The following is a 13,546-nucleotide window of genomic DNA, read 5'->3' on the forward strand; positions in this document are numbered from 1 at the left end:
AAAAAAAATCTCTTTTTATAGTTTTATAATATAGTTTTTATCATTTTGAACAAATCTTGCCCCATGCTGTAATCTTAATTAGAATTTTTCTTTTCAGTTAACTGTTGGAACTTTGTACAAATTTGTGTGTGTGTCATACTGAAACTCTTTTAATAATGAAGACTGGCTTTATGTGGGAAAAATATGGCTATGCAATTTAGACTTATAGTCACACTCATCTAACTACACTTTATAAGTGTTTTATCCATAGATCATGCTTGTAACTATTACTCACTTCATAGCTGAGCTTTTGTAAACAGGGCTGTGTGGTAAATGTATTTCTGTAAGAAACCATGATTGCTGACAAATAATACTGGAAATAACACAAAACATCACCTCATGCTCACCTCTTTTTACTTAACCCTTAAGTGCAATGATATTCCTTAGTGCTAAAAGAATTACAGCCTACACTGTCCAGTAGAGTTTAACTAGATATGGAGTGTGTGAGGATTTCTGGAGACACATGACATTCATGAAAAGCTTCTTACTGTGTTTTAAGTAAAACTAAAAAAAAAAATTGTTTGTATTTCCTGTGTAACAGAGAGACCACAGGCAGTACTGAGGGTATCTCCACAGAGCTGGCTGACTGAAGGAGACTCAGTGACTCTAAGCTGTGAGGTTACAGACTCCTCTACAGACTGGACATTCAGCTGGTACACAGTTGTTCCCTACAGAGACGGCTTAACTGGAATAAATAATAATGGTGGCTATAGCGTGTATGTGGAGCTCCTCTCAGACAGCAGCAGAGGATCTGGAGGCAACTACACTCTCAGTCCTGCTGCTCTTAAACACACAGGAGTTTATATGTGCAGAGGAGAGAGAGGAGAACCAGCCTTTCACTCACAGTACAGCAATCCACAGCCACTATGGATCACTGGTGAGGAAAATTAACTGTTGTGTTGAAGTGTAGAATAGAAAAGTGTGAATGTAAGATCAGATTAATGCAGCTATTATTTATTCATATGTATAAGGCAGCTAAAGAGTCCTTAGTGCTGGTAGAGGATTATTGTCATGATTTCGTTGTGTTCTCCTGTATTTTTGATGTCTCCACCCCTTATCACTGGTTAATTTTTCTTTCTCACACACAGGAAAATGAAAACATTATATTTACAGCAAATTTCTTGTATTCTGCTTCATAATATTGCATGTTTCCTCTTTAGATTTATTTTTCATGGCTCATTTTTGTGTTTAAGGTGAATCTCCTCCAGTCTCTCTGATCATCAATCCCAGCAGAATTCAACACTTTACTAATGACTCTCTCTCACTGAGCTGTGAGGACCAGAGTAACTCTACTGGATGGACAGTGAGACGATACACACACAGTGAGAGAGTGTTAGATTGTTCACACTGGGGATCAGTTACAGGATCTACATGTAACATCAGCTTCCTCTCCACATCCTACACTGGAGTTTACTGGTGTGAGTCTGAATCTGGAGAAAACAGTAATCCTGTCAACATCACAGTGCATGGTGAGTCTTCATGTAGTGTGTTTAATGTTAAAGGAAAAGAGAAATGTTCTGAGTATGAATACATGTATGCTAGTAGTAGATACTAGTTTTACTAGTTCCAGTAAATGAGCATGGAATTGAATCAATATTCATATATATCTGTACTGATTAATCCATACTTCAGTTGAATATTTTCTCATGAGCGAGAGTGTAGGCAGTTTTCTGGAGGCTTGAATTAAATACTTGCAGACTCCACAGGTTTAAAGAGTTAAGCAATCATTTGAAATTTTATTTTTATTTGATTTCCTTTTAAAAATATGAGTTTTTATGATTAATTGCTGACATTCTGCTATTTTCCCTCTCATCAGTCTCAGATCCTAGATCCAGTGGTGGAACATTAGGACTGGTTGTGGGTTTGGGATTTTTGTTCATCGCTTTTCTCATCTTAATGATCCTGCTGTGGTCCCACAAAAGAAAAAAAGGTCTGCTAACTGCTTTAGCTATGCCATGTAGTATACAACCAGAATTGCAAAAGAATAAAGCAAATTTTGATGTATCACATAATAATGGAAAATAACTGAATGTTACTTGATGAATGCATAAGTAAAGGTTTTCATGAAAAGATCTTATTTTGAATATTTGACACTGAAACTCATTATTATGGTGAGAGAAATCCTGATTAGAGTGCAAAAACACTTTAACTACAATGTTGAGGGCAAATAATACAAGGTATTTACACATACTAAATATAGGAATATTAATTGTATTAAATAATACATATTTAATAAGTCATATTTAGAGCACAATTCTATGGTAGAAGAACAGACATCTTAAAAGGCCATGCATGATTAAATTAGTTTCTTTCTTGGTTTTTATTTTATTTGTGATCACAACTTATTTTTTCTGTATATTTGACATCATGATGTACACCACAAACATTTGCAAGGCTTAAGATTTTCTTGTGGTACAAGTATGTGCTGAGAAAGCTGGTTTATGTCAACATCATAAGAAACAAGTTGTGATAATGAGCAAACAACTTTGTTGTGTCAAAATAAAAGGAGAGTCTTGATCAGGAGATAGCAACTTATATTGAGATCACAAGACAATTAACGCATGATCACAAGAAAACAAAAAAGAAAATAATATTATAATGCATAACCTATTAGGACAGCAGTATATTTGAATACTATTTAAATACCCGTACTATATATGAAACTATACATATAGTTATTGTATCATTGTATTGTATGTATTAATAATTGTTTCTATTTCTACTGTACAGCTGAACTTTTGTACACACTTTGTTTATGCTGTAATAAGGGCTGTATAAAGTAAAACACACTGTTCAGATTTAGAATCTGTCTCTCTTTATAGAAAAGCAGCCGAAAACCAAACAGACATCAGATCGGAATCAGAACAGGTCAGCAGCTGAAGGCTCTCAGTCAGGACACACACCACTTCAGGCTGGTCAGACACTGTCTCAATATTTATTTCTACATTTGATCTTCAAAAATTTCTTCAGAATCTCAGTATTTTTCTGAGACTTTGTTCTGTTTTCTGTAGGAAGTGCTAATATTTATGCCACTGTGCATGAGGCAGATACGAGTGGAACAGGTAGCTTTATTTCATTTCAGACATTTCCTCTTGCATTAGGAGATTTAACTGTAGATTAACTCTATACAGTAAATTACAGAAGTGTCTTGTAGAGACTAACACACTGCATTGTGTTCAGGTGAAGCTGCAGCTGAGATCAGTGAAGCCACTTACGCACAGGTCACGAAGAAAAAGAAGACAAACAGGAACAATGGTAGAGTATTTTAAATAGAAATTTAATGGATTTATCTAAAAACAAAATAAGCAAATAACACGAAGTCTTCAGCACAGGTCAAGATCAAAAGGCAGGTAATAGACAAAACAAAGCTTGGTACGTGGTGAAAACATACAAACGATACTTTGTGCTAAAGATCTTGGGGGACACGGTGGGCAATGTTTTAACAGAATCCCCCCTCCTAAGAACACCTCCCGGTTTTCTTCTTCTCAGTTGACCTCAAGGTCTGGGCACAGACCTATTGGGGCATGCCTGGTGGAAGTCAGCGATCAGGGAGGGTCCAGTATGCCATTGGCTTTGACCTATGACTGTTCCTCTGGCCCGTAACCTTCCTAGTCTACCAAATACTGTAAGTGGCCTCTCCTTCACCTGGACTCAAGGATGGAGCAGAACAGAAAGACTGTGGTTCCGTCTATTTCTAGGGTGGCAGTGTGGATTTAGAGGCGTGGGATTGTCGTGATGGCTGGCTTGAGGAAAGAGGTGTGGAAAGAGGGTGAGATTCAATAACTGGGTGGGAGTTTGAGGCAGCAAGTCATCAGGTTGATTTTTTGGAGGATCTTAAAGGGACCAATTTAGCGGGGACTCAACTTACTATATGAGAGTTTGAGACGTAGGTTCTTGGTTGATAGCCAAACCATTTGTCCTGGTTGATGCAGTGGATGTGGGCATCTCCTTCAGTTAGCCTAAATGCGCTGACAGCAGACCGCTCATTGGATGCATACATGTGTGCTGTCTCATACCTCTTGGCTCCGGTGAAACCAGTCGCCCACAGCTGTACCAGAGGGCTCTCATGACCTCGGGAACATGGGGGGTTGGTAGCCTAGTATACATCGAAAAGGCATGGAGCCGGATGAGGAGTGGATGAGTGAGTTCTGTGCATATTTGGCCCAGGGGAGAAACTCACTCCACCATTGTTGTTCTCTGCTACAGTAGGTTCGTAGGTAATGTCCCAATTCCTCTCCATATCTTGGAGGTTAATTAAGCTCCTTGACTATAGACTATATCCTCTGGAATACTGTAGTAACGGAATACGTGTTTGAACAAGGGGATGAGTTTGCATCCTTTTGAGAAGCAATCTTCTGCCATAAGGATGGCAGTAAAACAGTGTGAGGAGGGGAGATCAGTGACAAAGTCTACCACCACATGTGTCCATGGGCATGTGGGGGAGAGGTTCGAGGAGGCCTGCAGGTAGCTGACGAGGGACACAGACTTGGGCGCAGGTGGTGCATGCTTCCACGTAGTTCTTCGCATTGGTAGCCAGGGAAGGCCACCAAAATATATTGTGGAAATCCAAAAAACAGTGTAAATCCAAATGACAGAAACAGGTCAAGATCAAAAGGTAGATATTAGACAAAACAAGGTTCGGAACGCAGTGAAAACATACAAATGATACTTCGCCCTAAAGCAGTGGCATCCATGTTTAAATGTCTGTACACCCGAAAGTGTTGAACCCAGAAGTGTCAGAATTCGGTTGATGGGTCCCTCTGCTGGATGTTGGGGAAATGGCTGGCAACTTTGTAACAGTAGTTTTGGCAGGAGACTGTTAATGACTGATGTTTATATTGATGAGTTTTGACTCATGTATAAAAATAGCTAATGATCATTGAATGATTTTATTCTCTGCTACTGCAGGTGCTGATGCTGATGTGACTTATGCTGAGATTGAACTAAAACCAGCAAAAAAAGCAAAGAGAGTAAAAGGTAGAGCAAAATGATCTTTTATTTCATGTCATAGATCACCTGCACACTGTTCTTGTTTAATGTAATGAATAAAACACTCTGTTGTGCTGTTATAGGAAAATAATCACTGACACTGTGGTGTGATGAAGCAGAGTTACAGCTTCAGAGTTACTACACTGAAGGTCATTATTTTCCCATTACAGCACATCACAAAGTGTTTAACCACAGCAGTTTCATTATTTTTCTGGGATTTCTGCAAAAGTTAATTCCTCTTAACACTGTATAATACAGCACATAAAATATAAACAGTCGACCAAATCCACTATCTGTCCTGTAACCAACCACCAAGTCCTCTGTCTTGAAGATTTTCCCATGTCAGAATATTTACAGGAAAAAATTACAGGAAAATCGATTTTAACAATTGCATGTTTTTTTTTTTTTTTATAAATAACAACAAATCCCCCTATAGAAATGGTAATGTATTAAAATTAGTTCTTTAATATAAATCTGTGATGTACATCTGCACTTCTGTCAGAGCTGCTTTAATAGAAAATTAATCACCAATTTCTGACCAATCAGAATTCAGGATTCAACACTGCTGTGGTCTAATGTATTTTAATTGTATATGATGTAATATCTAGATCATTTTCTGTTCAATAATTTAGATGAGTTGTAATATTTTTAGGAGATTAATTTATATCTGGTTTCCACTAGGAAAGGCCAGTGTAGATGATGATACTGTCTACTCAGAGCTGAAGCACAACAGAGAGGTAAGACTCATGACATTTACAGCATCTTTCTTAAAGTACAAACCAAACACCATGAATTAAGCCATCTAGCAGTTACAGTACACAAAACCCTGCATCACAGAATCTGTAAGATTTCATCCATGTTCATTTGGAAGCTGTCTAGATAACTTTCTCCATCTCTCAGTCTACATAGACGGTTATGACATAGTTAACTATGAACATGCAAAAACACTGACACAGCAAATAACATGAATAATTGATTTGTTGCCTCAGTCACTGATTTAACTAGTTTGTAACATCAGTGACAGCAATATATTTATAAATGTATTTACTGTCTCTTTCTTTCTCTCTGCAGTGAACCATGTGTCTGTTCTGATGAAGCTACAGTTATCAAATAGATAGATAGATAGATAGATAGATAGATAGATAGATAGATAGATAGATAGATAGATAGATAGATAGATAGATAGATAGATAGATAGATAGGAAAATGTACACATTACAGGTGCAGAAAAAGAATATGTTTAATAATATAAGAAATAATCAAGAATAATAAAATAAATGTAATCTCTAATATTATATAATATTATAAATTAAAATAAATATAACTGTATACACCAGCGCAAGTAGTAACAACAGATATACAGCAAAGTAGATATGATCATCCACAATAATCTGCATCAGTGTAATTATATAGTGATTAGCAGCAGTGCAGTAAACAGAATCCCACCAACAGAAGCCCAATGCACTTATTTAAGGAACAGACACAATAACATCCTGGTACAGTGATGAACTATTCTCCTGTACCGGTCCTTGCTGCAGCTGTTTGACCAATAAGTCATGGAGGGGATGTGATGCATTGTCCAGGATGGACACTAGTTTGTTTAGTGTCTTCTTTTCCACGATCACATCAAAACAGTTGAGGGAGCATCCCAGTACAGAGCCAGTCTTCTTTATCAGTGTGTTCAGCTTCCTTGCTTCTCCGGCTCTAATGCTGCCTCCCCAGCATAATGCTGCAAAGAAGACAGCACTCACAACATCAGACTGGTAGAAGATCTCCAACATCTTACTGCAAACATTAAAGCATCTGATCTTCCTCAGAAAGTACAGTCTACTCATCCCCTTCCTGTACACAGCAGTAGAGTCTACTCATCCCCTTCCTGTACACAGCAGTAGAGTCCACTCATCCCCTTCCTGTACACAGCAGTAGAGTCTACTCATCCCCTTCCTGTACACAGCAGTAGAGTCCACTCATCCCCTTCCTGTACACAGCAGTAGAGTCTACTCATCCCCTTCCTATACACAGCAGTAGAGTCGACTCATCCCCTTCCTGTACACAGCAGTAGAGTCTACTCATCCCCTTCCTGTACACAGCAGTAGAGTCTACTCATCCCCTTCCTGTACACAGCAGTAGAGTCTACTCATCCCCTTCCTGTACACAGCAGTAGAGTCTACGCATCCCCTTCCACTACACAGCAGTAGAGTCTACTCATCCCCTTCCTGTACACAGCAGTAGAGTCTACTCATCCCCTTCCTGTACACAGCAGTAGAGTCTACTCATCCCCTTCCTGTACACAGCAGTAGAATATACTCATCCCCTTCCTGTACACAGCAGTAGACTATACTCATCCCCTTCCTGTACACAGCAGTAGAGTCTACTCATCCCCTTCCTGTACACAGCAGTAGAGTCTACTCATCCCCTTCCTGTACACAGCAGTAGAGTCTACTCATCCCCTTCCTGTACACAGCAGTAGAGTCTACTCATCCCCTTCCTGTACACAGCAGTAGAGTCTACTCATCCCCTTCCTGTACACAGCAGTAGAGTCTACTCATCCCCTTCCTGTACACAGCAGTACAGCCTATATGCAATTTTTTACTCTTTTTATACTCATTCTGTATATATACATGTGGCATATTTTAAAGCATTTAAAAATATATAATTCATAGTAAATATAATTGTATTAATGCACTTTCACCTGGATACATGCTATACAAGTACAAGAAAAATAAGGTCAGAAACGAGAGTCTAAAATACAGATCTTTCTGTTACTCATATACTAATTCCACTGAAAGTACATTACTTTATGTTTGTGGCTCATTTACATATTTTAACAATAATGTTTATTTTTATTTTTCTCATATACTTACACTTCAGTGCTTTTGGTTGGTTTTTGGAAACGTGAGTGAAGTCTGTAAGGCCGTCACTGTTTTCTAACAGAAAGTAAGTTAATCTTGTTGATGTACAAAACTTCACTGATGAACGAATTAAGATGAAAGTAAAGTTAACTGAGATGAAGAATTATTTCCTTTTTTTTTGTCTTTTTAAATTTTCATGTTGCTTTTGCAAATTTTCTCTATTTATATTTTATATATATGACCTGATGCTTTGTAACTCATCTCACTGTGTTCATAAATGTCCTGATATGACTTTGTTTGTAGCTTAAATAATGTTTGTATTAAAGTTTCATGCATGCACAATACCTATTTTAATAAAGCATTGGAAGTGGAATAGAGATATTATGCATTCACAAAATCTCTGAAAGTAAATCGATGTACATGAGCTGGAAGAACATTATTCTTGTAACAAATACACTAAGACAGGCATCGAAGACTCCATGTGTAGATTTTAATGGAGAACATTAGCAAATAATCCAATATGGGAGGCAGAGGCAGAAAGCAGAAACAGGCAGGGTTCAAATGAGCAGAAAACAGCAATTAACGTAGCAGACAGAAATCCAATACAGAAATCCAAAAAGCACAAAACCAGGAAACAGAAAAACTAGGTCATAACCATGGAAAGCAAACAAGAACAATGAAACAAGGCTTGATAACACAGGAGAACTTCACACTTAGCATATGCATGGCTTAAATGACTTAAAACCAGGAAGTGAACTGAGTGACCTGGAAGTGTCAGTATTTGGGTGAGGCTTCCCTCTGATGGTGAAGAGGGGGAGGTGTGACTGAGGGTGTTACAATTCTATCAACATATGTTTGAAGACACGCCCACATTTCTTTTTAACTTGTGGTTGTTGTTGCAGTTTACAGGGAAATTCTTCAGAGCTCCTCTAAGGCCATTGTTCTCATAAGCATAGATTTTAGTGGGACAAGGCAACATTAATAATGTTAACTCTCAACTTTTTGGTTTGATGCTTTACCACTTGATTGGTGCTTTAATCTACTGTTTAGTGATTTACTGCATAAAGAACAATTGAAAGTCAATAACATAAATCTAGCAGCTCGTTTAGAACAGCTTTACACCCTCTCCACCTTTTATCATTAGATAAGGATCACAAATGTACATGTGTACTCATCCATATTCATCACAGTCTTGTCCTCTCTGCATCAGGACAATATTTTAACTGAAATTAGTTACACTTGGGTTTTCTGTAGAATTGCTAATGAATCATAAATGATCATACAGCTCAAACATTTTCAGAATGAAGAAAAAACTCAATAGAGAGTAATTATAATTTAAGCGTTAATAAAGCAGCCACAGATTTGACCTAGTAACATTAGTCACTAGGCTTAGGAGATGTATATTTTATTGTGATAAATCGTACTAAATTGTTCAAATAAATCGCTGCCTGAGAAAAGTCTGCATTAAATGTACATTTGTGCTTAAATGCTTTTAGCAGAATAATAACCACAATAATGGTAGTGACCAGTAAGAGAGCAGGAAAGCATGACCATGGGATTACATTAACACTAAAGCTCTGACTGATTAAGACTGACTTTATAAGAGTGTCACGGTGCTGTCTCACAGTTCCAGTGTCCCTGGTTCATTCCTGAGCTCAGATTTTCTCCTGATCACATCAAATTCACTTGGGTTTCCTAACACATGGTTTTACCTTTAAATTTTGTATGTTTTTCTGCTTAGCATGCGGAGAAAACACACAGCTCTTTGTCTCTAATGCAGATGTCTAAGAGAATTTTTTTTTATCTTAATGATGAGATCAGTGAATCTCCTCTACTGTCAGTTTCCTCATTTGTATGTTTGCATATTTAGATTTCCTGGAAAGAGGAAGGAAGAACAGATACAGAGTCAGCATGTACTAAAATAGTATTAAGACTTTAACTCACACCTCTGCTCTGTCAGTCAGTCAGTCATTAGAGGGACAGGATGGAGCTCAGTCCACTCTCTGTGATGCTCTGTGAGTAAATGTTCTCTTTGTGTCTTCATTAGAGTGAGTGGTGGGGTATAAAGTTGTTCATCTGCAGTCTGAATGTCCTGAGTGATGATCTTATTGTGTGATTAGGACATTGTGTGTACTTCAGCATGACTGCTCAGGTGGATCAGTGTCTCCATATCTGTTATGAGAAGGGTTTAGTTTGATGTGTATCTACTCTCAGTAACTATGATAGTTCAACAGGTAAGAGTACAAGTAGAGCGAGTTTAAAACACAGGTCTGTTTTAGTGGAATCTGCGTTTGATCGTCATCTTCTGGTGGTGTTTCCTGTATACAGAAAGGTTTTAAAAACTCGGACTACTCTGAAGCAACTCAGCGCAATAAGTTCATTCTAATACTCACTAACACCAAACTACTGTTTAGTATTATTTATTTATTTGGGCCAAATCTTCCTCATGAATTATGCAGAAATACACACTTCTCATTAGCCTTGTACACTGACACACACAGGGCAGTGACAGTTTTAGAGGCGTGAGAACAGAGACAGTTTTAGAGGCGTGAGAACGGAGACAAGTTGGCAGTTGTGGTTTAGCTTTTTTTTTTTTTAAATTCAGTGCTGTGTGTTCAGCAGTGAAGAAGGGGAGGAAGTGTGAAGCTGAAAATATTTGCACGTTGCATGCATTTAATTTGTTGATTCATTCAATTTCTAAGCCTACCACCTGCATCATGCAGAAAAAATCAAGATGCAAATGGTCAGTTTGGGTAAACCTGTGTCCACTCTGGGCTTGAATTCCTGTTTGACAGGAGTGATCTTCTGCTGTTGTGGTCTGTCTGCTTCAAAGTTCCATGTTTTGTGCATTCTGAAATGTGTTTCTGCTTAAAGTGTGTCTGTTTCAGATACACTGCATTTAACTATAGGTTGTAAAGTCCAGCATCTTACAAGGAAAAGGAATAGAAACCCCTAATCCAGTAGTTTACCTTGTTATGACTGAACATCTAAATGAAACAGAATATTAGCAAAATCATCCAAGATTAATGAAATGAGTTCATTTCCAAAGTTAATTGCTTGGTCATCTAGTTCTCTTTTACTTATCGTGTCTTGTATTAGTCCATGTCTTATCTTGTAAAATCCAGCACTGATGTGCACTGCCTGTACGTTAAATGTGCACCGTTTGGCTGCTTATTATTCCGTGTTAAAAATAAGAGCAATTGTTTGTCTGGAAACAAGCATTTCTCCTTTGCTTTCTTCCTTTCCTTCTTTTCTTCTCTTTCCTCTCATTTCTTCTCTTTTTTCCTTCCTCCCCCGAAACAGACTATTCTTCCCCAGCTGGTTTCAGTGTAAAACTCTGCTAGACAACATCATCATAAGTGCATTTCTTCCCAGTCCTGGCAGAGGGAGTAAGACAGTCAGGGTTAGAGGTTTGTAAATCAAGCTTAGACCTAAATCAGTGTTGTATATGAGCACTAACACGGTCTACAGAATTGGGGTGAATTGTTGCTAGATGTCTGCAGTGAAGAACATCACACACTTCTTCTAATGAAAAACTGTAACATGAAAATAGTTTCTTGTATATTTTACTGTATTAATTAACATTAAATCCTGTTTGTTACTCTGAGACCATGCTACACCGACAGCAGCCAGCAGAGGGCAGCAGTGGTGCACACAGTGATAGCAGGAGAACAAATTACAGACTTCTCCAGGATGATTAACCTGGATTTCCTGAACCTGTCCAGCAGTATACTTAAGACCAGACTTTGACACAGCCCTTTGCTACACCTTTGTAGAGGAGTGACAGATATGTTATGTTGGTGAAGACTCTCTGTACAAGAATGATGACTCAGCTGTAATAAAATATCAGAGTAAGGATGTTTATTTACAGTGTCTGTGATGTACAAATAGTCTCAAAGTGCACCACAATATCTTAATATATAATAAAAAAGAGAATAATATACACCTTCCAAACAGAGAAACCACAAGCAGTACAAGCAGGAACAAGCCTGTAACTAGTACTTCCGGACATCTTTCAAAATAAAAGTTCGGCAGTTCTGGGGTTTCACTCTGAAATTGAGTATATTACAGGGATTTAAGGAAACTCTCACATGTAGTGATGTTTCATCCATGATCCAATCATTCTCCTTCACTTCCATGTACTGACTCATTATTTTATTCTCTTAAGTCTCGACTGTGTAAAACACATGACTGCTTCAGCAGATTGTTCCTGCTTTTTAAAGACTGCATTATCGTGCAGGATGTGAAGGAGCAAATCATTGGTTGGATGTATTGAAGAATCCACCCCTTACTAGTCAGGATTAAAACCATACAGCAGTTACCACTAGAGGGAGTCAAAGACATTTTAATATTGAGTATGAACGTGTTCAGTTATGTGAAATGTAATTGCTGTAACAGTTTTTATTTGATTGTCCAATAGGAAGTTTCTCCTGTTATGATGGATCTGTTATGAGCCAATCAGAAAAGATTTGTGTAGGGAAGAGACTGGTGTGAGAATAATGTGCTCCAGAACTGTGTAGAGTGTTGAAAAGTGCTGAAATGAGTTAAAATAAGGATTTCTTTGAGAATATTTCCATGTATCCAGTTACTAAACCATAAGTAAAGACTTTAGACTCGTTGTTACGAGCGGACGTCATTAACTGGGACTCCAGGTCACTGGTGTTTAGTCAAGTAGCTTTTATTGTCATTTGAAGCACATACAGCTGGTACAGTACACAGTAACATGAAACAACGTTCCTCCAGGACCATGGTGCTACATAAAACACACAACTACAGGAGACAACACAGAACTAAGGTCACTACACAGACCTACACAGTACTACATAAAGTGCATGTGTGTAAACAGTGCAAGACAGTACAGTACAGTACAATAACTGACCAGGGACAGTGCAGCACTGACCACTACACAGTTTTGTAATGAATAAAGTGCAATAGTAAAATGCTGTGGATGTAAACACAATACACAGTTAACAGAAAAAACCGATCATTGTGTTTTATTGTTATAGTGAAAATTGTCCAAAAATTATGAAAACATTAAAAATTAACTCACACTACAGTCGATAACAATTAATAAATAAACACCAATCCCTCTCTCTCTCACTGCTGCATGATTAAGGAGATCTGAAGCATGTTGTTTGATCGTCTCCTCGGCTGTGTCTTTGCTCCATTTCATTACTGCAGCTGCAAGAGAGGAAAAAGAAACAATTATATATAGACCATTTCATAAATGTAAACAATAAACATTTTGCAATGCTACTGTACATGTCTGGTCCTGAAGCATTTCCAGTGTCGTCATTTTTAAATCACAGATCTCTCAAAACCTTTTTCCATGTACAGATCACAGAGATATAGCCACAAACTCGTATATACACTGATCAGGTATAACATTGTGAGCAGTGAGAGGTGAAGTGAATAAGACTGATGATCTCCTCATCATGGCACCTGTTAGTGGGGGGGATATATTAGGTAGTAAGTGAACATTTTGTCCTCAAAGTGGATGTTAGAAGCAGGAAAAATGAAGAGTAAGGATTTGAGCGAGTTTGACCAAAAGGGCCAAATTGTGATGGCTAGACCACTGGATCAGAGCATCTCCAAAACTACAGCTCTTGTGGGGTGTTCCTGGTCTGCAGTGGTCAGTATCTATCAAAAGTAAGGCTGAAAATCAT

At 38.0% G+C, this 13,546-nt stretch overlaps 1 protein-coding gene across 1 annotated transcript in view; it reads left to right on the forward strand.

Annotated features, from left to right (window-relative positions):
* The window catches only part of LOC131356321 (Fc receptor-like protein 5), a 108,584-nt gene extending 102,647 nt beyond the window's left edge, over nucleotides 1-5,937 (forward strand). The window contains exons 12-18 of the mRNA XM_058395225.1: nucleotides 1,856-1,969; nucleotides 2,862-2,954; nucleotides 3,051-3,101; nucleotides 3,220-3,294; nucleotides 4,948-5,016; nucleotides 5,710-5,765; nucleotides 5,929-5,937. Of these exons, the coding sequence (XP_058251208.1) occupies nucleotides 1,856-1,969; nucleotides 2,862-2,954; nucleotides 3,051-3,101; nucleotides 3,220-3,294; nucleotides 4,948-5,016; nucleotides 5,710-5,765; nucleotides 5,929-5,937 (467 nt within the window). The remainder of the gene's footprint in view (nucleotides 1-1,855; nucleotides 1,970-2,861; nucleotides 2,955-3,050; nucleotides 3,102-3,219; nucleotides 3,295-4,947; nucleotides 5,017-5,709; nucleotides 5,766-5,928) is intronic.
* The last annotated feature ends 7,609 nt before the right edge of the window (nucleotides 5,938-13,546 follow it).

The sequence above is a fragment of the Hemibagrus wyckioides genome, linkage group LG07, assembly GCF_019097595.1.
Source record: "Hemibagrus wyckioides isolate EC202008001 linkage group LG07, SWU_Hwy_1.0, whole genome shotgun sequence".
Classification (NCBI taxonomy): domain Eukaryota; kingdom Metazoa; phylum Chordata; class Actinopteri; order Siluriformes; family Bagridae; genus Hemibagrus; species Hemibagrus wyckioides.